Below are 19980 nucleotides of genomic sequence, written 5' to 3'. Positions count from 1 at the left end.
CGCCGCAGCTTATTCCATCCTGCCGTCGCATATTCGGTTTTGCTCTTCTTTAACTTGTGTTTTCCATTTTAGATTTGCTACTGAGAGCATCTCCATTGGCGCGCGTTCCAAATAGACGTCAGCAGTGGTACCGGCACCGCACTACGGGGGCACCAACACAAGCTCTCCAATTTGGAAAGCGGTTGCACACACCGATGACCCAATAAAAAACATTTAAAACAATATTTTTTTTATCGGGATAGAAATATTACATAGGCTTTATTTTGAGACAGAAAAATATTACTACATAGGCTTCATTTTACATAATTGTAGCATTTGAAAAATCGATGAAACCTATACTAAAGGCTGGTGATAGTCCTCGCCTTCTTCGCTGCAAGAAATAACACCCAGTCACCCAAAGTAGGGGACCTATTCATCGCTGCAGAGGAATAACGTACATAAACCTAACCTAGTAGCTTCAATTGGCCATTGCCATTTTCATTGCAAAGAAAGAACATCCTGAAACCTACTCATCGGTGTTGCTGATGTCGTTGTGGTAGAGCCTACAACACGAAGTGTCGTCAAACACCTTCACCCTGAGCTTGACGTCGCCTTCCCACTTGATGTTCACCAAGCAGCCGACCTCGAGGCTGTGGGTTAGGGTTAGGGTTAGGATGTGGATTAGGGTTAGGGTTAGGTTGTGGGCGCGGGAAAACTTGTCTCGGCTAGTGTGGAGAGCATGTGGCCCTTCCCCATCGAACAAAACCTCGACAGGCCACCGGCATAAGCAGCAGCTCGCATCCCGCAAGTGCACGCTAGCCGGATCCCGGCCGACGAGATATTGCACGAATTTCTCCGGGATCCTTTTACCCAAAGGGTCCTTCCTGATGAGGAGGATGAACTCGAAGAACCCGGGGAAGCAGTCCGGCGATGACCAGCGTTCATGGGTAGGGATCTTGCACCCTGGCCTCTGCCTCGGCGGCCGTGACCGCCACCGCGATCGCGGCCCGTGCAACCAACCATGGAGCGCTTGGGGAGTTGGTGGGTGGCGAACGGGCGGTGCTAGGGTTTATGTGAGGAGGAGCTGATGCCCCGAGCACCCCGTTTTATACCAGAGGCAGGCGCGGGGGAGGTGGTGCGCAATTGTTGCTTGGCCAGAGCTAGGCGAAGGTAGGTGGGCGGTGACGCCATTGATCTCCGGCACAAATGGCTAGGTCATTACATAGGGTTACACAACGTGCCACTTAGAAGCCTCACAAGGGAAGAGGGTGTTTAGTTAGGCTTATTTTCTGATTTTTGGCTTATAATCCACAAAGCACCTAAATAGTATTTGTTTTTTATTTTGGCTTATGTTATCATGCAACAATATCCAGATAAAACCCAAAGGCTAGGTGCTTCTTTGGCTTATTATATAAGACAAAATAAAAAACCAGAAATATGCCCAACCAAACAAAAGCGAGTGCAAGGTTTTGCCAAAACCACCATGGTCCTTCCTAAAATTTTATGGGAGAATTTCACTTAAGTCTTGATAAAAATTGGGCAGACACAAAATAAAAAAAAAAACCCAGTGCAAGTGTAATATGCCTGTAAAACCTGGATAGAAATACAAATAAAAACCTTTGTATGTGTTACTTGCTGTCAGCATTTTTAAGAACACTCAAGCAGCATGATACAAATAATTCGTGAATTCTTGTTTCTGTTGAACAAACACCTTGCAGCTGATAAACGTATGAGAAAATACAGGCCAAATTGGCATACTCAGTATTTTTTTATTTTAAAATTCAAGTCCATTTGCAAAAAGTGACATTTGTACTCAATTATAAGAAATCCACGATCAACTGTTGACCTCACGAGAACAATTACAACCTTGAAAACTTGTGTAAACAAGTGACATACTATCTACTTTTTGGCTGGATGCATCCCTACTATCATTAGGGTATTGCGTTGTTACAAAGGCCGGGTGTAATTGGTATCTTATTAATATTAATATATTTCCTTTATCGAAAAAAAAATCTGTTTGTTCATCTACATAGTTACAATCTTCATGAGATAGCTGCGCACCAACAACAACGCACATGTTGTTTTATATGTAGAGGTAGATTCCCATCCCGAACTCAGCTTCCATCACCATTCTTCCTGCGTCCCCCTGTCAATTGGCAACACTCACATAAGTTGTGGTTCTGAAAACATACGTTCGCTCAATCAGGATATATAATAATATCCCCTTTGTTGAAAAAAAAGAATATATAATAGTTTCATATATAGTACAAGATAGTGGGTCATGTTACTTATCCCATTCAGTCTGTTTATGACACATATCCATCAAAATCACTAGTACTGTGCCAATACAGTTACTTAGGAGTATGTTTATGTATGCCAGAATTAGCATCATGAACATGAACAGGTAAGTTACTTACCATTAGAGCCTCTGTTCCATAGGACCTCTGAGTCAATTGTGGTGAGATGTTGATCATCAAGCCTCTTCCACGTCTTGATAGACTTCACTCCTTGCCACTCGCCGCCCTCCGCCTTCTCAAGTTGCACAGACACCACCCTAGCTCTCCTTGACCACCCAGCCTTTCCGTACGCATGGTAACCGAACCCACCAGCATAGCACAGCTGAATACGAGTGAGCTTCCCGCAGAAGTCGTTTAAGTGATCATGCCCTATAAAGGCAGCCTTCACATCTCCAGCTTCCACCATGGTGGTAAAGAAGCCAGAGTTGATTGACGCTGAGCTGATACCCTCCTGTCTTACTCCTGTCATATTGGATGCTGTGAAGCTGCCAAACTCTGGCAATGGAATGTGGAAGTATGCAAGAGCAGGTGCTGGATCCTTCTGTTTGGGATCTTCATTCGTATAATTTTTCTGCATTTTACAAGTTCTGTTATTGTATTTTCTAACATATGATATGTACACATCATCAACTTGTTTTATCTCTCTATAGTTAACTTAACCACAAAACACTTCTGAAACTAATTGTATTCAGAGTTACACTCCGAGCGAACAGATGTACCATCCATTTTAAAATAGCATAATTTTCTTGACTTGCATCTTCAAAATAAATTATCGACAACATTGTGCAGTTATAAGATGACTGAACATATAATAATGTGTTGTGAGTTGTGACTGATAGAAAAGAGCATCCAAACTACCTACTCAGTTTGACTGAAGAAAATGGAAGGAGTATAAATAACACCGAGATGGTGAAAATTATTCACCTGGAGACTCGCAGAGGTTTTCTTGAACCAAGCTTGCTGTGAGGCCTTGATCCAACCATAACCAGGGATCGATGGCACTGTCGAATAGTCACCACTGTCAAGAAAATAAAGGTTGAGCACTGATTTGTTGGCCAGCAAGGTTCCTTCAACTCCACCAACTTCCAGGTTATAATTTCCGTAGCCGTCGATCTCTACCCCTTGTGGATTGAAGCGCGAAAGGGTGTTCTTCATGCCTACAAGGTGTCGCATCACGCTCTCCCGCGATAGCGTGCCCTCCTGGTCATGGTTACCGATCACAGCTGCCCAGGGAAGTCTCATGGCAATGGCTGGAGCAATTGCCGCGTCCATCGACTTGGCCGCGTCGGTCGAGTCCGCGCCGTAGATGTTATCACCTGCACAAGAAACACCGACGATGATGATGAAATCATCTGTCCGCGGGTCTTTGGAGGAAAGTCTTGTTACGGCTTGCTTTGCTTGAGACCAAACTTATCTGTGCATGATTTTCTAGTAATAGCAGAATATGCAACAATTTCATCACACTGCTGTTTTTTCGCCAGCAAAGGTAGTGTGCGCACATGCGTGTAGTAATCGGTGTTCTTTTTGTGAAGAAAGATCGGTTTGCCAAATTTGCAGCATTGGTAACATCACCAAGGCAAAGGCTGCCCGTGAAACAACACGACGAAAACAAGAATAGTAACCAAAGGCGGCTACATTTGTACTTTACCCTAGTTAGGCATTTAGCTCCATGTGGACACGGTGGTCATCATCAGAATCAGATCAGTTCATCGTCGTCCTGGACCAATCGATTCAGCTAGCGACTGAAGAAGTGATTGGTCAATAATGTTCAGAGTTCCAAATCCAATCCGAGACGACGCACTCGAACAAATTCCGCGCGCCGACGAAGCCCTAGCTAATCGGAGTACTGACAAATCAGGGGAAAGGAAGAGGTCAAGAGGAGAGCGAGGACTGAGGAGGGAAGAGTTGGCCGTACCGGTGAAGACGACGAGGTCCGGGTCCTCGGCGCGGAGGACGCGGTAGAGAAAGGCGGTGGTGTTGAGGTCGGAGCAGCCGCGGTCCTGCGCCGGCAGCACGTCCTCGCACGGGGTGCTCCGCCCGTCCGCGTAGTGCATGTCCGCAACCTGCAGCACCTTGAACGTTCCGCCCTCCCGCCTGAACCGTAGCCCGCCGGTGCCCCCGCCGTCGTGGCCCTTCCCCTTCCCGGCGTAAGCCACCGCCGCCGCGGCGACGAAGAGGAGCAGGAGCAGGCCGTGGCGGGCGGCCATGCCGAGGGTGCGTGCGTGCGTGCAGCTGGGAGTGGGAGGGAGAAATCCGGGGATTTCTGATTACTATATCATTGGAGTGATGGTTGCGGCGCGGTTTATTCGTTGTGTCTATATGTACGGAGTATTATGTCGGCGCCTATAAAAGGCCTCCTCCAGTCAATAGACGCCACTACAGCCGCCGACATCCCTTTCTCCACCGCAACACATGCTTCGTCGCTGCGCACCACTTACGCAATGATGAGCCGTCGTGGCGGTGGCCACTTGCCTCCACCACCGTCTCCACCTTCACCTCCATCTCCACCACCACCGGAGTACGACGTTGACCCGGAGCTGAACAACGAAGCGTGGGAGGAAGCGGCGCAAGTGGCCACCATAGAGGCGTTTGACGCCACCATGGCCGAAGAGACGCGCCTTTGCAGTGCAGAGCAGATGGGTAAGCAGCAGTGTGCAGAGCAGCTGCAGCAGCAACGTGCAGACGAGCTGCATGAGGGGCAACGCATTGAGGAGCTGCAGGAGCGGCTGTGGGACCTCCATCATAGGCAGTGGCAGGAGGAGCTATAGCAGCAGCTGCGAGAGGAGGCGACGGCAGCGGAAGCGGCCCTGGGAGGCAGAAACGTTGGCGGAGGCGGTGCACGTGGAGGGGGAGGAGGACGACAACGACGAGGACGACGACTTCGACTAATCTAACAACGGGCTAGACCCGGAGGAGTAGGCGCACAGCAGCATGCGATCGTCGGGTTTGCCGTGGCATCGAACTCTCCCTCCATCAGGCTCAGCTGCGGAGGGGAGGCGACGACGCGGTGGGATGACATCTTCTCGCCACGGTCCGTAGGGAGAGGCGGCGCATGGCGCACAAGCAGCAACGGAGGGGAGGCAACCACGGGGCGGCGCCGTCGAACGCACCGCCGGACGGATAGTAGGCTAGGGTTTAGATGATATAGCTCTTTTCATTCAAATTTGTAAAATATAATCAAATTTGAATGAAAACTTTTATTTTCGTGCATGTTATTTTTTTGGGCCTCTAAATGGGGGGACGACTGGGCAGTGACACCAAGCAACAATGTCCTCCAAACGCTCGATCCAGCACGATTCGGGGGGCGCTTTGGGGGACGCGATTGGAGATGCTCTAAGAGGGAGAGGAGGCTTTGGTAGGGATTTGGCTTGGGATGTAAACGGATAGAACAATTTATACATCGAAATCAGTGTCGAATTTATTTTAAAGTATCCATATCCAATTTTATAGAATCTAGATAAGGATATTCAATTTCGAAATGATGCTCCAGATACATTATATGATATGGTATAGAAAATATCACGTGAAATGAACCTTTTCTAATAGTATGCCTTCTGCGATCTCCTGACCTTGGTAGCATTAGGGAAATAGTGAATCATACCCCAGTTGAATTATCTGAAGGTTTTTAATCGGATAACTTGATTTTTGAGTTAAAATTTAAAGGATATTCTTGCAAGGTAAGTAGTTGTTGAATTATTAAATTTATTTGGCGATTATGTTTATCTCAAAATTTCTATCATTGTTTGTGTTTTAGGGTATTTATGTCTGTTTTTCTTAACTACATAAGAATGAAACTTTAATTATCTCTCAAGGTTTGCAAGAACTAGAACTATCTACAACTATAACTATCTACTAATGAGAGCATATATCTAACTATCTTTGTTTTCGGTCCGAGTCCGATCCATTTTGATTCGAATTCATAGTCCGGTATATCCATATTCGAATATAAGACCTATCAATATCCGATCCGAATCCGAGAAAATAATGGTAAAAGTTATGGTATAAGAAAAATCCAATTGCATCCATGTGGCGTCGGGTGACGTAGCCGTGTCTAGACCTTAGACTATGTGGTCGTGAAGCGGCGGGCGGGTGAGCTCGACCTAGTAAATTTCAAGCTTCATCAAACACTATAAGAGAAACATTCTCCGGCAAAAAATAATAATATAAGTGAAATGTAATAGCAAGATCTATATCCCATGTTTTGTGTGTTTGATAACAACACTCGAACAATTCTAACCGTGCACAAAGTTTGTCATTGATAGGTTTGCAAGGTGTACGGTGCCCTCGCCGAACACATTATGATCAGAAGACCGAAGCGTAGTTCTTAGGCTTTCTGGTTTTGTGTGTGTGTCGCGAGGTAACATGGTAGGAGAGGAAAAGAGGAAAAAACTGCTTTAGCCATAGCGGTACTACCGGTACCAGGAGCGGTAGTATCGCTACCCCTACTGGTACCGCCCCGAGCTACCGCTCTGAGGATTGCACATCAGATTGACCCACAGAACAGGTTACGGTACCTTTGCGGTACCTTGAGCGGTAGTACCGCTTGCAAGCGGTAGTACCGCCCACGGTACCGCTCAAGTACCGTAACACGTTACGGCAGTACCGCTGTGGTACCGCTCCGGTACCGCTTCGAGTCCAGTAAGGTTTGGATCCTGTTGCGGTACCTCGAGCGGTACCGCAAGCGGTAGTACCGCTATGTGTCCACGTGGACAAGTTATGTGGGGATTCGAACTCAGAGCGGTAGTACCGCTTCCCAGAAGCGGTAGTACCGCTTAGGCAAAAGCAGCACATAACAGTTGGATTTGGAGGGACCTATAAAAGGGCCCCTTCTTCTCCAGCCCGATTTAGCTCTTCTCTCTCTCTCCTCCATTGTTGCTGAGCTCAAAGTGAGGGGATCTCTCCAACCATCCAACCAATCTTGCCCATACTTTGAGGAGTGGTGGAGGAGACCCCGATCTATCATTCTACCGGAAGAAAGTTCGCCAATTCGTGGTACTCCTTAGTGGATCTTGGTGGTAGAGTTCCTATGGTGGAACATTGGAGATGTGCAGCTATATGGAAGCTAGCTTGGTGATGTACTAGCTCCATAGGGTGTTGGGAGCATCCTTGTGTGTGGAGCTCGCCCCAACCTTGTGAAGGAATCACCGCCTCGACCGGTGCCTTAGTGGAAGAGGGGGAGCACCTTCGTGGAGCTCTCTCGAGGAAGAAGGTGAGGCCTTCCTTCGTGGTGTGGCCGTCTAGTCTCTTGTGTGAGACTAGCACCTCCTCAACGCATACGTACTTCCTATTGTGGAAGGAAATGCAGTAAACAAACCTCGCCTCGTCTCCGCGCCTGATACGTCTCCAACGTATCTATAATTTCTTATGTTCCATGCTACTTTTATGATGATACACACATGTTTTAGACACACTTTATGTCATTATTATGCTTTTTCCGGAACTAACCTATTGACAAGATGCCGAAGTGCCAGTTCCTGTTTTCTGCTGTTTTTGGTTTCAGAAATCCTAGTAAGGAAATATTCTCGGAATTGGACGAAATCAACGACAGTATCTTATTTTTCCACGAAGCTTCCAGAACACCGGAGAGAGACCAGAGGGGAGCCAGGGGGCCCCACACGCCAGGGCGGCGCGGCCAAGGGGTGGGGCGCGCCCCCCTATTGTGTGGCCCCAACAGGGCCCCTCCGAGGCCGCCCTTCCGCCTACTTAAGGACTCCATCGCGAAAACCCTAAACGAATAAGCCACGGTACGAGAAACTTTCTAGAGCCGCCGCCATCGCGAAGCCAAGATCTGGGGGACAGAAGTCTCTGTTCCGGCACGCCACCGGGACGGGGAAGTGCCCCCGGAAGGCATCTCCATCGACACCACCGCCATCTTCATCGCCGCTGCTGTCTCCCATGAGGAGGGAGTAGTTCTCCATCGATGCTAAGGGCTGTACCGGTAGCTATGTGGTTAATCTCTCTCTCCTATGTACTTCAATACAATGATCTCATGAGATGCCTTACATGATTGAGATCCATATGATGAGCTTTGTAATCTAGATGTCGTTATGCTATTCAAGTGGATTTTACTTATGTGATCTCCGGAGACTCCTTGTCCCACGTGTGTAAAGGTGACAGTGTGTGCACCGTGTGGGTCTCTTAGGCTATATTTCACAGAATACTTATTCACTGAGTTATGATTTGAGTTGGATGTCTCTATGAAATTGTGGTGTGTTAGTACCTCCTATGAATGCTCACAGTGACAGCGTGGGGTGTTTATTAGTACTTGGGAATACATCTTTAAGGTTTGCCTACATGATGAATTAGAGTTCGTTATCTTGCCAGAGAGTAATTCAGAATAGCATAGTGAAGTGCTTATTTATATTCCTTTATGATTGCAATGTTGAGAGTGTCCACTAGTGAAAGTTGAAGGAGATATGCCCTAGAGGCAATAATAAAGTGGTTATTATTATATATCTTTATGTTTATGATAAATGTTTATATACCATGCTATAATTGTATTAACCGAAACATTAGTACATGTGTGATATGTAAACAACAAAGAGTCCCTAGTAATGCCTCTTAACTAGCTTGTTGATTAATGGATGATTAGTTTCATAATCATGAACATTGGATGTTATTAATAACAAGGTTATATCATTGTATGAATGATGTAATGGACACACCCAATTAAGCGTATCATAAGATCACGTCATTGAGTTATTTGCTATAAGCTTTCGATACATAGTTACCTAGTCCTTATGACCATGAGATCATGTAAATCACTTATACCAGAAAGGTACTTTGATTACATCAAACGCCACTGCGTAAATGGGTGGTTATAAAGGTGGGATTAAGTATCCGGAAAATATGAGTTGAGGCATATGGATCAACAGTGGGATTTGTCCATCCCGATGACGGATAGATATAGCCCTCTCGGTGGAATGTCGTCTAATGTCTTGCAAGCATATGAATAAGTTCATAAGAGACCACATACCACGGTACGAGTAAAGAGTACTTGTCAGGAGACGAGGTTGAACAAGGTATAAAGTGATACCGATGATCAAACCTCGGACAAGTAAAATATCGCGTGACAAAGGGAATTGGTATCGTATGTGAATGGTTCATTCGATCACTGAAGTCATCGTTGAATATGTGGGAGCCATTATGGATCTCCAGATCCCTCTATTGGTTATTGGTTGGAGAGAGTACTCAACCATGTCCACATAGTTCGCGAACCGTAGGGTGACACACTTAAGGTTTGATGTTGAAATGGTAGAACTTGAATATGGAATGGAGTTCGAAGTTTTGTTCGAAGTCCCGGATGGGATCCCGGACATCACGAGTAGTTCCGGAATGGTCCGGAGAATAAGATTCATATATAGGAAGTCATATTCCAAGTTTGGAAATGATCCGGTGCATTTATGGCAGGTTCTAGAAGGTTCTAGAAAAGTCCGGAAGAATGGCACTATGGAAGGTGGAGTCCCGGAGGGACTCCACTAGCATGGCCGGCCAGCCCTAAGGGGAAGGAATCCCAGGTGGATTCCACCCATGGTGGCCGGCCACCCCACCTAAGGAAAAGGTGGGAGTCCCACCTTGGGTAGGACTCCCTCCTTGAGTAGGTTTCCCACTTTTGGGAAGTTTTGGTGTTGGGGTCTTATTCGAAGACTTGGACTACAACTCTTGGGGCTTCCACCTATATAATGAGGGGCATAGGGGAGGGGGCCGGCCACCACAGAGCCATAGCTTGGCCGCACCCCAACAACCACCAAGGTGGCCGCACCCCTTGAGGCCGGCGCCCCCCTCTCCCAAACCCTAGCGGCTCTCTCTCCTCCACCACATCCCGCACGCTTAGCGAAGCTCCGCCGGATTTCTCCACCACCACCGACACCACGCCATCGTACTGTCGGATTCAAGAGGAGCTACTACTTCTGCTGCCCGCTGGAACGGGAGGTGGACGTCGTCTTCATCAACAACCGAACGTGTGACCGAGTACGGAGGCGCTGCCCGTTCGTGGCGCCGTGATCAAGATCTTCTACGCGCCTTTGCAAGCGGCAAGTGAACGTCTACCGCAGCAACAAGAGCCTCATCTTGTAGGCTTTGGAATCTCTTCAAGGGTGAGACTCGATAATCCCCTCGTTGCTACCGTCTTCTAGATTGCATCTTGGCTTGGATTGCGTGTTCACAGTAGGAAATTTTTTGTTTTCTATGCAACGAATCCCTATAGTGGTATCAGAGCCGTGTCTATGCATAGATGGTTGCACGAGTAGAACACAATGGTTTTGTGGGCGTTGATGCTCTTGTTGTCTTTAGTTTGAGTACTTTGCATCTTTGTGGCATAGTGGGATGAAGCGGCCCGGACTAACTTTACATGACCGCGTTCATGAGACTTGTTCCTCGTTCGACATGCAACTTGTATTGCATAAGAGGCTTTGCGGGTGTCTGTCTCTCCTACTATAGTGAAGATTCAATTTACTCTTCTATTTACAACACTAGTATCACCGTTGTGGTTCATGTTCGTAGGTAGATTAGATCTCTCTCGAAAACCCTAAACCACGTAAAATATGCAAACCAAATTAGAGAACGTCTAACTTGTTTTTGCAGGGTTTGGTGATGTGATATGGCCATAATGTGATGATGAATATGTATGAGATGATCATTATTGTATTGTGGCAACCGGCAGGAGCCTTATGGTTGTCTTTAATTTTCATGTTGAGTAGTATTTCAAAGTAGTTGTAATAGTTGCTACATGAGGTGAACAACCATGAAGACGGCGCCATGGACCTTGACGCTACGCCGACGATGATGGAGATCATGCCCGTTGATGATGGAGATCATGTCCGTGCTTTGGAGATGAAGATCAAAGGCGCAAAGACAAAAGGGCCATATCATATCACATATGAATTGCATGTGATGTTAATCCTTTATGCATCTTATTTTGCTTAGAACGCGACGGTAGCATTATAAGATGATCACTCACATTAATATCAAGATAATAAAGTGTTCTCCCCTCGTATGCACCGTTGTACAGTTCGTCGTTTCGAAGCATCTCGTGATGATCGGATGTGATAGACTCAACGTTCACATACAACGGGTGTAAGCCATGTTGCACACGCGGAATACTTGGGTTTGCTTGACGAGCCTAGCATGTACAGACATGGCCTCGGGACAACGGAAACCGAAAGGTTAAACATGAGTCATATGGATGATATGATCAACATGTTGATGTTCACCATTGAAGCTACATCATCTCACGTGATGATCGGTTTTGGTGTAGTGGATTTGGATCGTGTACCACTTAACAACTATGAGGGATGTTGTATTAAGTGGGAGTTTATTAGTAATTAGATTAAAACATGAACTAATTATCATAAACTTAGTCTGAGTAGTATTTTGAATTAATTTTTTAGTATTGGCATCCGTTTACTACTATGCGCTAGTCTTGTAATTGAGATAGAAATACTGTTAAAATCTGACAAGAAACTTTACGGATTGGTACCGTATTGTTAAGAATCAAGAATTGTTTAAGTCCTATTGCAAACTTTTAGTTAACCTCACATTGTTGATTCAAAGAGCTATGTTTTCAATTAGTAACTAAAGTTATCTTGTCTCCGTTCAAATCTGTTTGAAAAGTAAGGAGCTGAAAATTTAGTTTTCAGAAATAATCAAGGTATGAGATATATGTGATATCTAAGACCTTATTGCAAGATGATAGAATATAATTTGGTGAGACTACATAAACTCATAAGTTTTATGGGAATGTACGAAGGTTGAAGACGCAAGGCGTCCCAATCCTCCAACTATTGGGGCACTAACAATATTCGCATATCCATGGAGTTATCATCCTTAGTATGCACCGTTGCTAAGACTCGTCGTATCGAAGCATCACGTGATGATCGGGTGTTATAGATTCTACATGTGCATACAACGGGTGCAAGCCAGATTTGCACATGCGAATACCAAGGTTAAAACTTTATGAGCCTAGCATGTACAGACATGGTCTCAGAAAGTCATCATGATACAATGGATAAAATTATGAGTGAAATTGTTCATCATATTACAAGGTTACTAATAATGAAATCCGGAACACTTGTCATATGATGATAAACTTCTCAAGGTTATTGGTATTTGACTAACAAACCGAGAAGTTATTGAAGTTGATGTGTTTTTCTGAATAATGAGGAAAGCTAAAAGAGAAACTATAAAAGATTATTGGCAGAAAGAAAGAAAAGACTAGAATGTCTAGCTCAGGTGTATATAAATGATATACATGTTATGGTTATATTCCTAGTTAGGTCACACAATGAAATTCTTGGGTATTTGTACCATATTGGTTGGTATGAAGTGTCATACAAAATAACGCAATACAAGAATACAATGGCCTAAGTGACTAACAAGGAATATGATAGGAATGCACGACTGGAACAAAATAAAGTGTTATTATGTTCGTCATTAGCATTCTATCTAGCCCTTAGAATTTATAATAAAGAACTTAATAATTGTTATTTTGCTCTGGTCAAATGAAAACAATGAGTTGTTCAAATTATGACATTACTCCATATACGATGGATAAGTTATTATAAATGGTGAAACACACATACATAACACTGACGCTAAAATGCCATAAGGCAAATGATTTGAATTCCACTTATTTGTGGAACCGCCATTTAGGTCATGTTAGAAAGGAACGAATGAAGGAACTCCATGCAAATGGATTTTTGGAGTCATTTGATTTTTGAATCATTTGGCGCTTGCAAATCTTTTCTAAAGAGAATGATTAAAATACCGTTCATAGGCCAAGAGTTGAACGGGCAACTAACTTAGTGAAAACATACATGATAATATATGTGGTTCACTAGGCATAGTTGTGTGCGGGAGATTCTTCTACTTCATGAAAACTTCCAACAATAAATTGAGTATATATATGTGGATATATTCGATAAGGAAGAAGTTTGAAACATTTGAATGGATTCAAATAAATTTCAGCATGAAGCGGAAATCATCATAATAGAAAAATCAAATATTTATGATTGGATCATTGGGAAAATATTTGAATTACGAGTTTTAGCGAACATCTAAGAGAGTCATGAAATTGTTCTAAAACTCACATTTCTTGGAGTATCATAATGATGATATAGTATCCGAGAGATGTATCCAAATCTTGTTGGATCAATGATGAGATAAAATATTGATGCCATTATATTTTTTGTGGATTATGCTTTAGTGATTACCGCTTTTACACTTAATAGAGCATCATCATGATCCGTTGAAATGACACCATACGAGTTATGGCATGGGTATGAATCCTAATAGTCTTTTCTTAAAATTTTGATATGCATAGCATAAGTAAATAAGTTTACAACCAAAATCGGATGAATGTCTTTGTTGGTTATCCCAGATAATTGATTGGGAATTCTTCCCACTATGTAGACAAAGACAAAAGTGTTTGTCAATGTTTCTTATTTCCAAGAAATTGTTTCTAGCGAAGTATTTGAGTGGGAGGACAATAGAACTTGATAAAGTTTATGAACCTGAGCATAATGATCAGAGTAGCGCAGCATCGGAATTAGTTTCGGAAGCGGCCACAACGATCATGGCTCCCATGACTACAAAGTGTTTTAGCCATGGAGATCGAAGTACATATTGAACCTTGTAGGTATGGTTTACTTTGTGATCAAATAAATGATTTGTGGACAAAGGATTGATTTTGAACAATGATAAACCAACTACAAACAAAGAAGTTATGTTGGGCCCTGACTCCGTTAAAATGGCTATACGCCATGAAATCCAAGATAGATAAATACTTTTTGAAAGTAAATAGATCTATAAAATTGATGGACTTGGATGAAATATCCTTGAAGAAGCTTGACTTGTCGAAAAGTTGTTTACGACAAAGTTCAAAGAGTTGACTACGATAAGATTAGATCTTCCGTAGCAATGCTTATAGTCTATGTGGATTATTCTAGTAAATCACTACATATTTCTTTTATGAGATATGATAGTAGGATGGCAAAATACATTACTTATCAGACGTGTGTATTAAAGGTGTATATAAGATACAACCAATTGTTTTGCTAGTTCGTGGAATACTAGATAGGTATACAAACTTCAATTGGATGAAGTGAGTATCATGGAGTTAGAATCTTCACCAGATGAAATAGTCAAAGAGTTTTTTGATTTCATCAGAGACGATGAAGAGACTTGCATTTGCAAGAAATTAAGTGGGAGCGCTGAGACATATTTATAATACTTTATGTAGATGACATATAGTTGGTTATAAATGATGTAATTATATACTTGATTAAAAAGGTTTCATTGAGAAATTAACTTCAATGAAAGGATATGGACTAAAACAAATTTAGTGTCAAGATCTATGAAGATAGATTGAAACACATAATAAGTTTAAGTCAAAGTACATAGAATGGATATTGAAGTAGTTCAATATAGAAATATTAAGAAAATGTTCTTGTCATGTGAAGGTTTAACAAGACTTGAGTGTATCTGACACTTGATGAGTAAAAACACATGAGTGATTTTAGATCATGAATAATATGTACATAATCAGATATCTTGTGCTCTAAAAAGTTAGGAGCATATACCAGAATGATTCATGTGATGATCATTGAAAAACTGTAAGAATATTCTTGAGTACTTAAGAAGAACCAAGAATATATATATATATAGTTTTTGTATGAAGAAATGACAAACAAATCGCTGTAAAGTGTTGCACCGATATTTGTTTTGTCACATATGAAAATAAAATTTCAATTTCAAATTAGACTAAGTGTTGTTTAAAAGGTAGCACAATGAGCTAGAAGTTATCTATGCTAGATTTAGAAGAGTTCTAAATATTGTGACGGATTCTACAAAAGAAGGCAGAGTATGTCATTGTTTTGACAATGACAAAGGATGTTAAGTCAAGAGGTTCTTTTAGAACTTGGTGTAGTTCCGACAGAGTCAGAACTTTGAAGCTATATTGTGTGTGACAATATTAGTGACATATTTCAGACCGCGGTATTAAGGTTCCACCAGAAGACCAAAACATATTTAATGCCGACTCATTTGGAAATGAGTGATGCGTTTAGACGCAAATAAATTACAAAATACATACGGTTCTGAGCATGTCAGATCCGTTGACTAAAACCTCTCCCGTGAGCAAAACATAATAAAGCACCGGAAGGCCAAGGTATTATATCTCTACAAATGTAAACTAGATTATTGACTCTAGTGCAAGTGGGAGACTGAAGGAGATATGCCCTAGAGGCAGTAATAAAGTGGTTATTATTATATATCTTTATGTTTATGATAAATGTTTATATACCATGCTATAATTGTATTAACCGAAACATTAGTACATGTGTGATATGTAAACAACAAAGAGTCCCTAGTAATGCCTTTTAACTAGCTTGTTGATTAATGGATGATTAGTTTCATAATCATGAACATTGGATGTTATTAATAACAAGGTCATATCATTGTATGAATGATGTAATGGACACACCCAATTAAGCGTATCATAAGATCACGTCATTGAGTTATTTGCTATAAGCTTTCGATACATAGTTACCTAGTCCTTATGACCATGAGATCATGTAAATCACTTATACCAGAAAGGTACTTTGATTACATCAAACGCCACTGCGTAAATGGGTGGTTATAAAGGTGGGATTAAGTATCCGGAAAATATGAGTTGAGGCATATGGTTCAACAGTGGGATTTGTCCATCCCGATGACGGATAGATATACTCTGGGCCCTCCCGGTGGAATGTCGTCTAATGTCTTGCAAGCATATGAATAAGTTCATAAGAGACCACATACCACGGTACGAGTAAAGAGTACTTGTCAGGAGACGAGGTTGAACAAGGTATAAAGTGATACCGATGATCAAACCTCGGACAAGTAAAATATCGCGTGACAAAGGGAATTGGTATCGTATGTGAATGGTTCATTCGATCACTGAAGTCATCGTTGAATATGTGGGAGCCATTATGGATCTCCAGATCCCGCTATTGGTTATTGGTTGGAGAGAGTACTCAACCATGTCCACATAGTTCGCGAACCGTAGGGTGACACACTTAAGGTTTGATGTTGAAATGGTAGAACTTGAATATGGAATGGAGTTCGAAGTTTTGTTTGAAGTCCCGGATGGGATCCCGGACATCACGAGGAGTTCCGGAATGGTCTGGAGAGTAAGATTCATATATAGGAAGTCATATTCCAAGTTTGGAAATGATCCGGTGCATTTATGGCAGGTTCTAGAAGGTTCTAGAAAAGTCCGGAAGAATGGCACTATGGAAGGTGGAGTCCCGGAGGGACTCCACTAGCATGGCCGGCCAGCCCTAAGGGGAAGGAATCCCAGGTGGATTCCACCCATGGTGGCCGGCCACCCCACCTAAGGAAAAGGTGAGAGTCCCACCTTGGGTAGGACTCCCTCCTTGAGTAGGTTTCCCACTTTTGGGAAGTTTTGGTGTTGGGGTCTTATTCGAAGACTTGGACTACAACTCTTGGGGCTTCCACCTATATAATGAGGGGCATAGGGGAGGGGGCCGGCCACCACAGAGCCATAGCTTGGCCGCACCCCAACAACCACCAAGGTGGCCGCACCCCTTGAGGCCGGCGCCCCCCTCTCCCAAACCCTAGCGGCTCTCTCTCCTCCACCACATCCCGCACGCTTAGAGAAGCTCCGCCGGATTTCTCCACCACCACCGACACCATGCCATCGTACTGTCGGATTCAAGAGGAGTTACTACTTCCGCTGCCCGCTAGAACGGGAGGTGGACGTCGTCTTCATCAACAACCGAACGTGTGACCGAGTACGGAGGCGCTGCCCGTTCGTGGCGCCGTGAGCAAGATCTTCTACGCGCTTTTGCAAGCGGCAAGTGAACGTCTACCGCAGTAACAAGAGCCTCATCTTGTAGGCTTTGGAATCTCCTCAAGGGTGAGACTCGATAATCCCCTCGTTGCTACCGTCTTCTAGATTGCATCTTGGCTTGGATTGCGTGTTCGCGGTAGGAAATTTTTTGTTTTCTATGCAACGAATCCCTACAAAAGTATGATCCCTAGGCCTTGTTTCTAAGCATTGAAACACCGTTTCCAACAAGTTCTGTTGCATGTTCACTCGCTGCCATATTTATTTCAGATTGCTATTACCACTCATATACATCCATATTACTTGTATTTCACTATCTCTTCGCCGAACTAGTGCACCTATACATCTGACAAGTGTATTGGGTGTGTTGGGGACACAAGAGACTTCTTGTATCGTGATTGCAGGGTTGCTTGAGAGGGATATCTTTGACCTCTTCCTCCCTGAGTTCGATAAAACCTTGGGTGATTCACTTAAGGGAAAACTTGTTGCTGTCCTACAAACCTCTGCTCTTGGAGGCCCAACACTGTCTACAGGAAAAGAAGCCAACAGTAGACAGCAGCGCCCTCCGTTTGTCTCGCTCCTTACTCTTACTATCTTGTTGTTTCCTTTACTTGTTGCACTTGTCCTAGTATCATTGTAGGAACACCGCTATCGCTAAAGCTATCACCTTTACCTTCCGTTGCGCTAAAATTGAAAAAGGCTAAAACTTGTCGTAGCGCCATTCACCCCCCTCTTGTTCGCTACGATCCATTCAAGTGGTATCAGAGCAAGGTTGTCTTGCTCGGGCTTTACCGCCTAAGAAATGGCCGAACAAGAGGTGGTTGTGAATGGAGTCCTTCCCCGTGAGCAATCATCTCCATCATCAAGTGCCGATAATACTCTGGCTACTTTGGATGACCTCAAGGAATTGGAGTCATCCATTGTATCTCAATTGAAGGCTATGATGATGGAGTTGATTACTCCAAAATCAAACCCCATCATAGATACTAAGAGAGGTGTCGATGTTTCCCCACCACAAGTTAACACTTTTCCTTGTGTTGGAATTGTTGAGCGATCAACAAATCCACCTCGGGAAAAGGATCTTGAGGACGTTGACACCTCATCAAAAGGGAAGGATGAATCTCCGGTTGCGGGACATTTAAGAGATATTCATGCGGTGTGATACGTCTCCGACGTATCGATAATTTCTTATGTTCCATGCCACATTATTGATGATATCTACATGTTTTATGCACACTTTATGTCATATTCGTGCATTTTCTGGAACTAACCTATTAACAAGATGCCGAAGTGCCAGTTGTTGTTTTCTCCTGTTTTTGGTTTCAGAAATCCTAGTAACGAAATATTCTCGGAATTGGACGCAATCAACATCCAGGGTCCTATTTTGCCACGAAGCTTCCAGAAGACCGAAGAGGAGACGAAGTGGGGCCACGAGGTGGCCACACCCTAGGGCGGCGCGGCCCCTGTCCTGGCCGCGCGGCCCTGTGGTGTGGGCCCCTCGTGCCGCCTCCCGACCTGCCCTTCCGCCTACTTAAAGCCTCCGTCGCGAAACCCCCAGTACCGAGAGCCACGATACGGAAAACCTTCCAGAGACGCCGCCGCCAATCCCATCTCGGGGGATTCAGGAGATCGCCTCCGGCACCCTGCCGGAGAGGGGAATCATCTCCCGGAGGACTCTACGCCGCCATGGTCGCCTCCGGAGTGATGTGTGAGTAGTCTACCCCTGGACTATGGGTCCATAGCAGTAGCTAGATGGTTGTCTTCTCCCCATTGTGATTCATTGTCGGATCTTGTGAGCTGCCTAACATGATCAAGATCATCTATCTGTAATTCTATATGTTGCGTTTGTTGGGATCCGATGAATAGAGAATACTTGTTATGTTGATTATCAAAGTTATGTCTATGTGTTGTTTATGATCTTGCATGCTCTCCGTTACTAGTAGATGCTCTGGCCAAGTAGATGCTTGTAACTCCAAGAGGGAGTATTTATGCTCGATAGTGGGTTCATGTCTCCGTGAATGCGGGAAGTGACAGAAATCTCTAAGATTATGGATGTCTTTGTTGCCACTAGGGATAAAACATTAGTGCTATGTTCGAGGATATAGTCACTGATTACATTACGCGCAATACTTAATGCAATTGTCTGTTGTTAGCAACTTAATACTGGAGGGGGTTCGGATGATAACCTGAAGGTGGACTTTTTAGGCATAGATGCATGCTGGATAGCGGTCTATGTACTTTGTCGTAATGCCCAATTAAATCTCACAATACTCATCATAATATGTATGTGCATGGTCATGCCCTCTTTATTTGTCAATTGCCCAACTGTAATTTGTTCACCCAACATGCTGTTTATCTTATGGGAGAGACACCTCTAGTGAACTGTGGACCCCGGTCCAATTCTCTATACTGAAATACAATCTACTGCAATACCTGTTCTACTGTTTTCTGCAAACAATCATCATCCACACTATACATCTAATCCTTTGTTACAGCAAGCCGGTGAGATTGACAACCTCACTGTTTCGTTGGGGCAAAGTACTTTGGTTGTGTTGTGCAGGTTCCACTTTGGCGCCGGAATCCCTGGTGTTGCGCCGCACTACATCCCGCCGCCATCAACCTTCAACGTGCTTCTTGGCTCCTACTGGTTCGATAAACCTTGGTTTCATACTGAGGGAAAACTTGCCGATGTACGCATCACACCTTCCTCTTGGGGTTCCCAACGGACGCGTGTTGTACGCGTATCAAGCTCTTTTTCTGGCGCCGTTGTCGGGGAGATCAAGACACGCTGCAAAGGGAGTCTCCACATCCCAATCTCTTTACTTTGTTTTTGTCTTGCTTAGTTTTATTTACTAC

General features: G+C 43.9%; 1 protein-coding gene across 1 annotated transcript; it reads right to left on the bottom strand.

The window, feature by feature from the left end:
- Positions 1 to 1769: 1769 nt before the first annotated feature.
- LOC127302601 (probable inactive purple acid phosphatase 29) lies at positions 1770 to 4577 on the bottom strand. The gene is made up of 4 exons (XM_051333097.2): positions 4192 to 4577; positions 3201 to 3592; positions 2397 to 2847; positions 1770 to 2125 (listed from the first exon to the last, which is right to left on the bottom strand). The coding sequence occupies exons 1-4, from the start codon at positions 4481 to 4483 to the stop codon at positions 2094 to 2096; spliced, it is 1167 nt and encodes a 388-aa protein (XP_051189057.1). The 5' UTR covers positions 4484 to 4577; the 3' UTR covers positions 1770 to 2093.
- Positions 4578 to 19980: the final 15403 nt, after the last annotated feature.

Source organism: Lolium perenne, chromosome 5 (assembly GCF_019359855.2).
Source record: "Lolium perenne isolate Kyuss_39 chromosome 5, Kyuss_2.0, whole genome shotgun sequence".
Taxonomy (NCBI): domain Eukaryota; kingdom Viridiplantae; phylum Streptophyta; class Magnoliopsida; order Poales; family Poaceae; genus Lolium; species Lolium perenne.
Note: the sequence above shows the minus strand (reverse complement) of the source record. Positions and strands in the feature narration are given on the sequence as shown.

Excerpts from the sequence above, each read along its gene's own strand:
- LOC127302601 (XM_051333097.2), bottom strand. The coding sequence starts at position 4,483 with ATGGCCGCCCGCCACGGCCTGCTCCTGCTCCTCTTCGTCGCCGCGGCG. Across the intron at positions 3,593-4,191 it reads GGACCTCGTCGTCTTCACCG|GTGATAACATCTACGGCGCG; the intron begins GTACGGCCAACT and ends TTTCTTGTGCAG. Across the intron at positions 2,126-2,396 it reads ATGGAACAGAGGCTCTAATG|GGGGACGCAGGAAGAATGGT; the intron begins GTAAGTAACTTA and ends GCCAATTGACAG.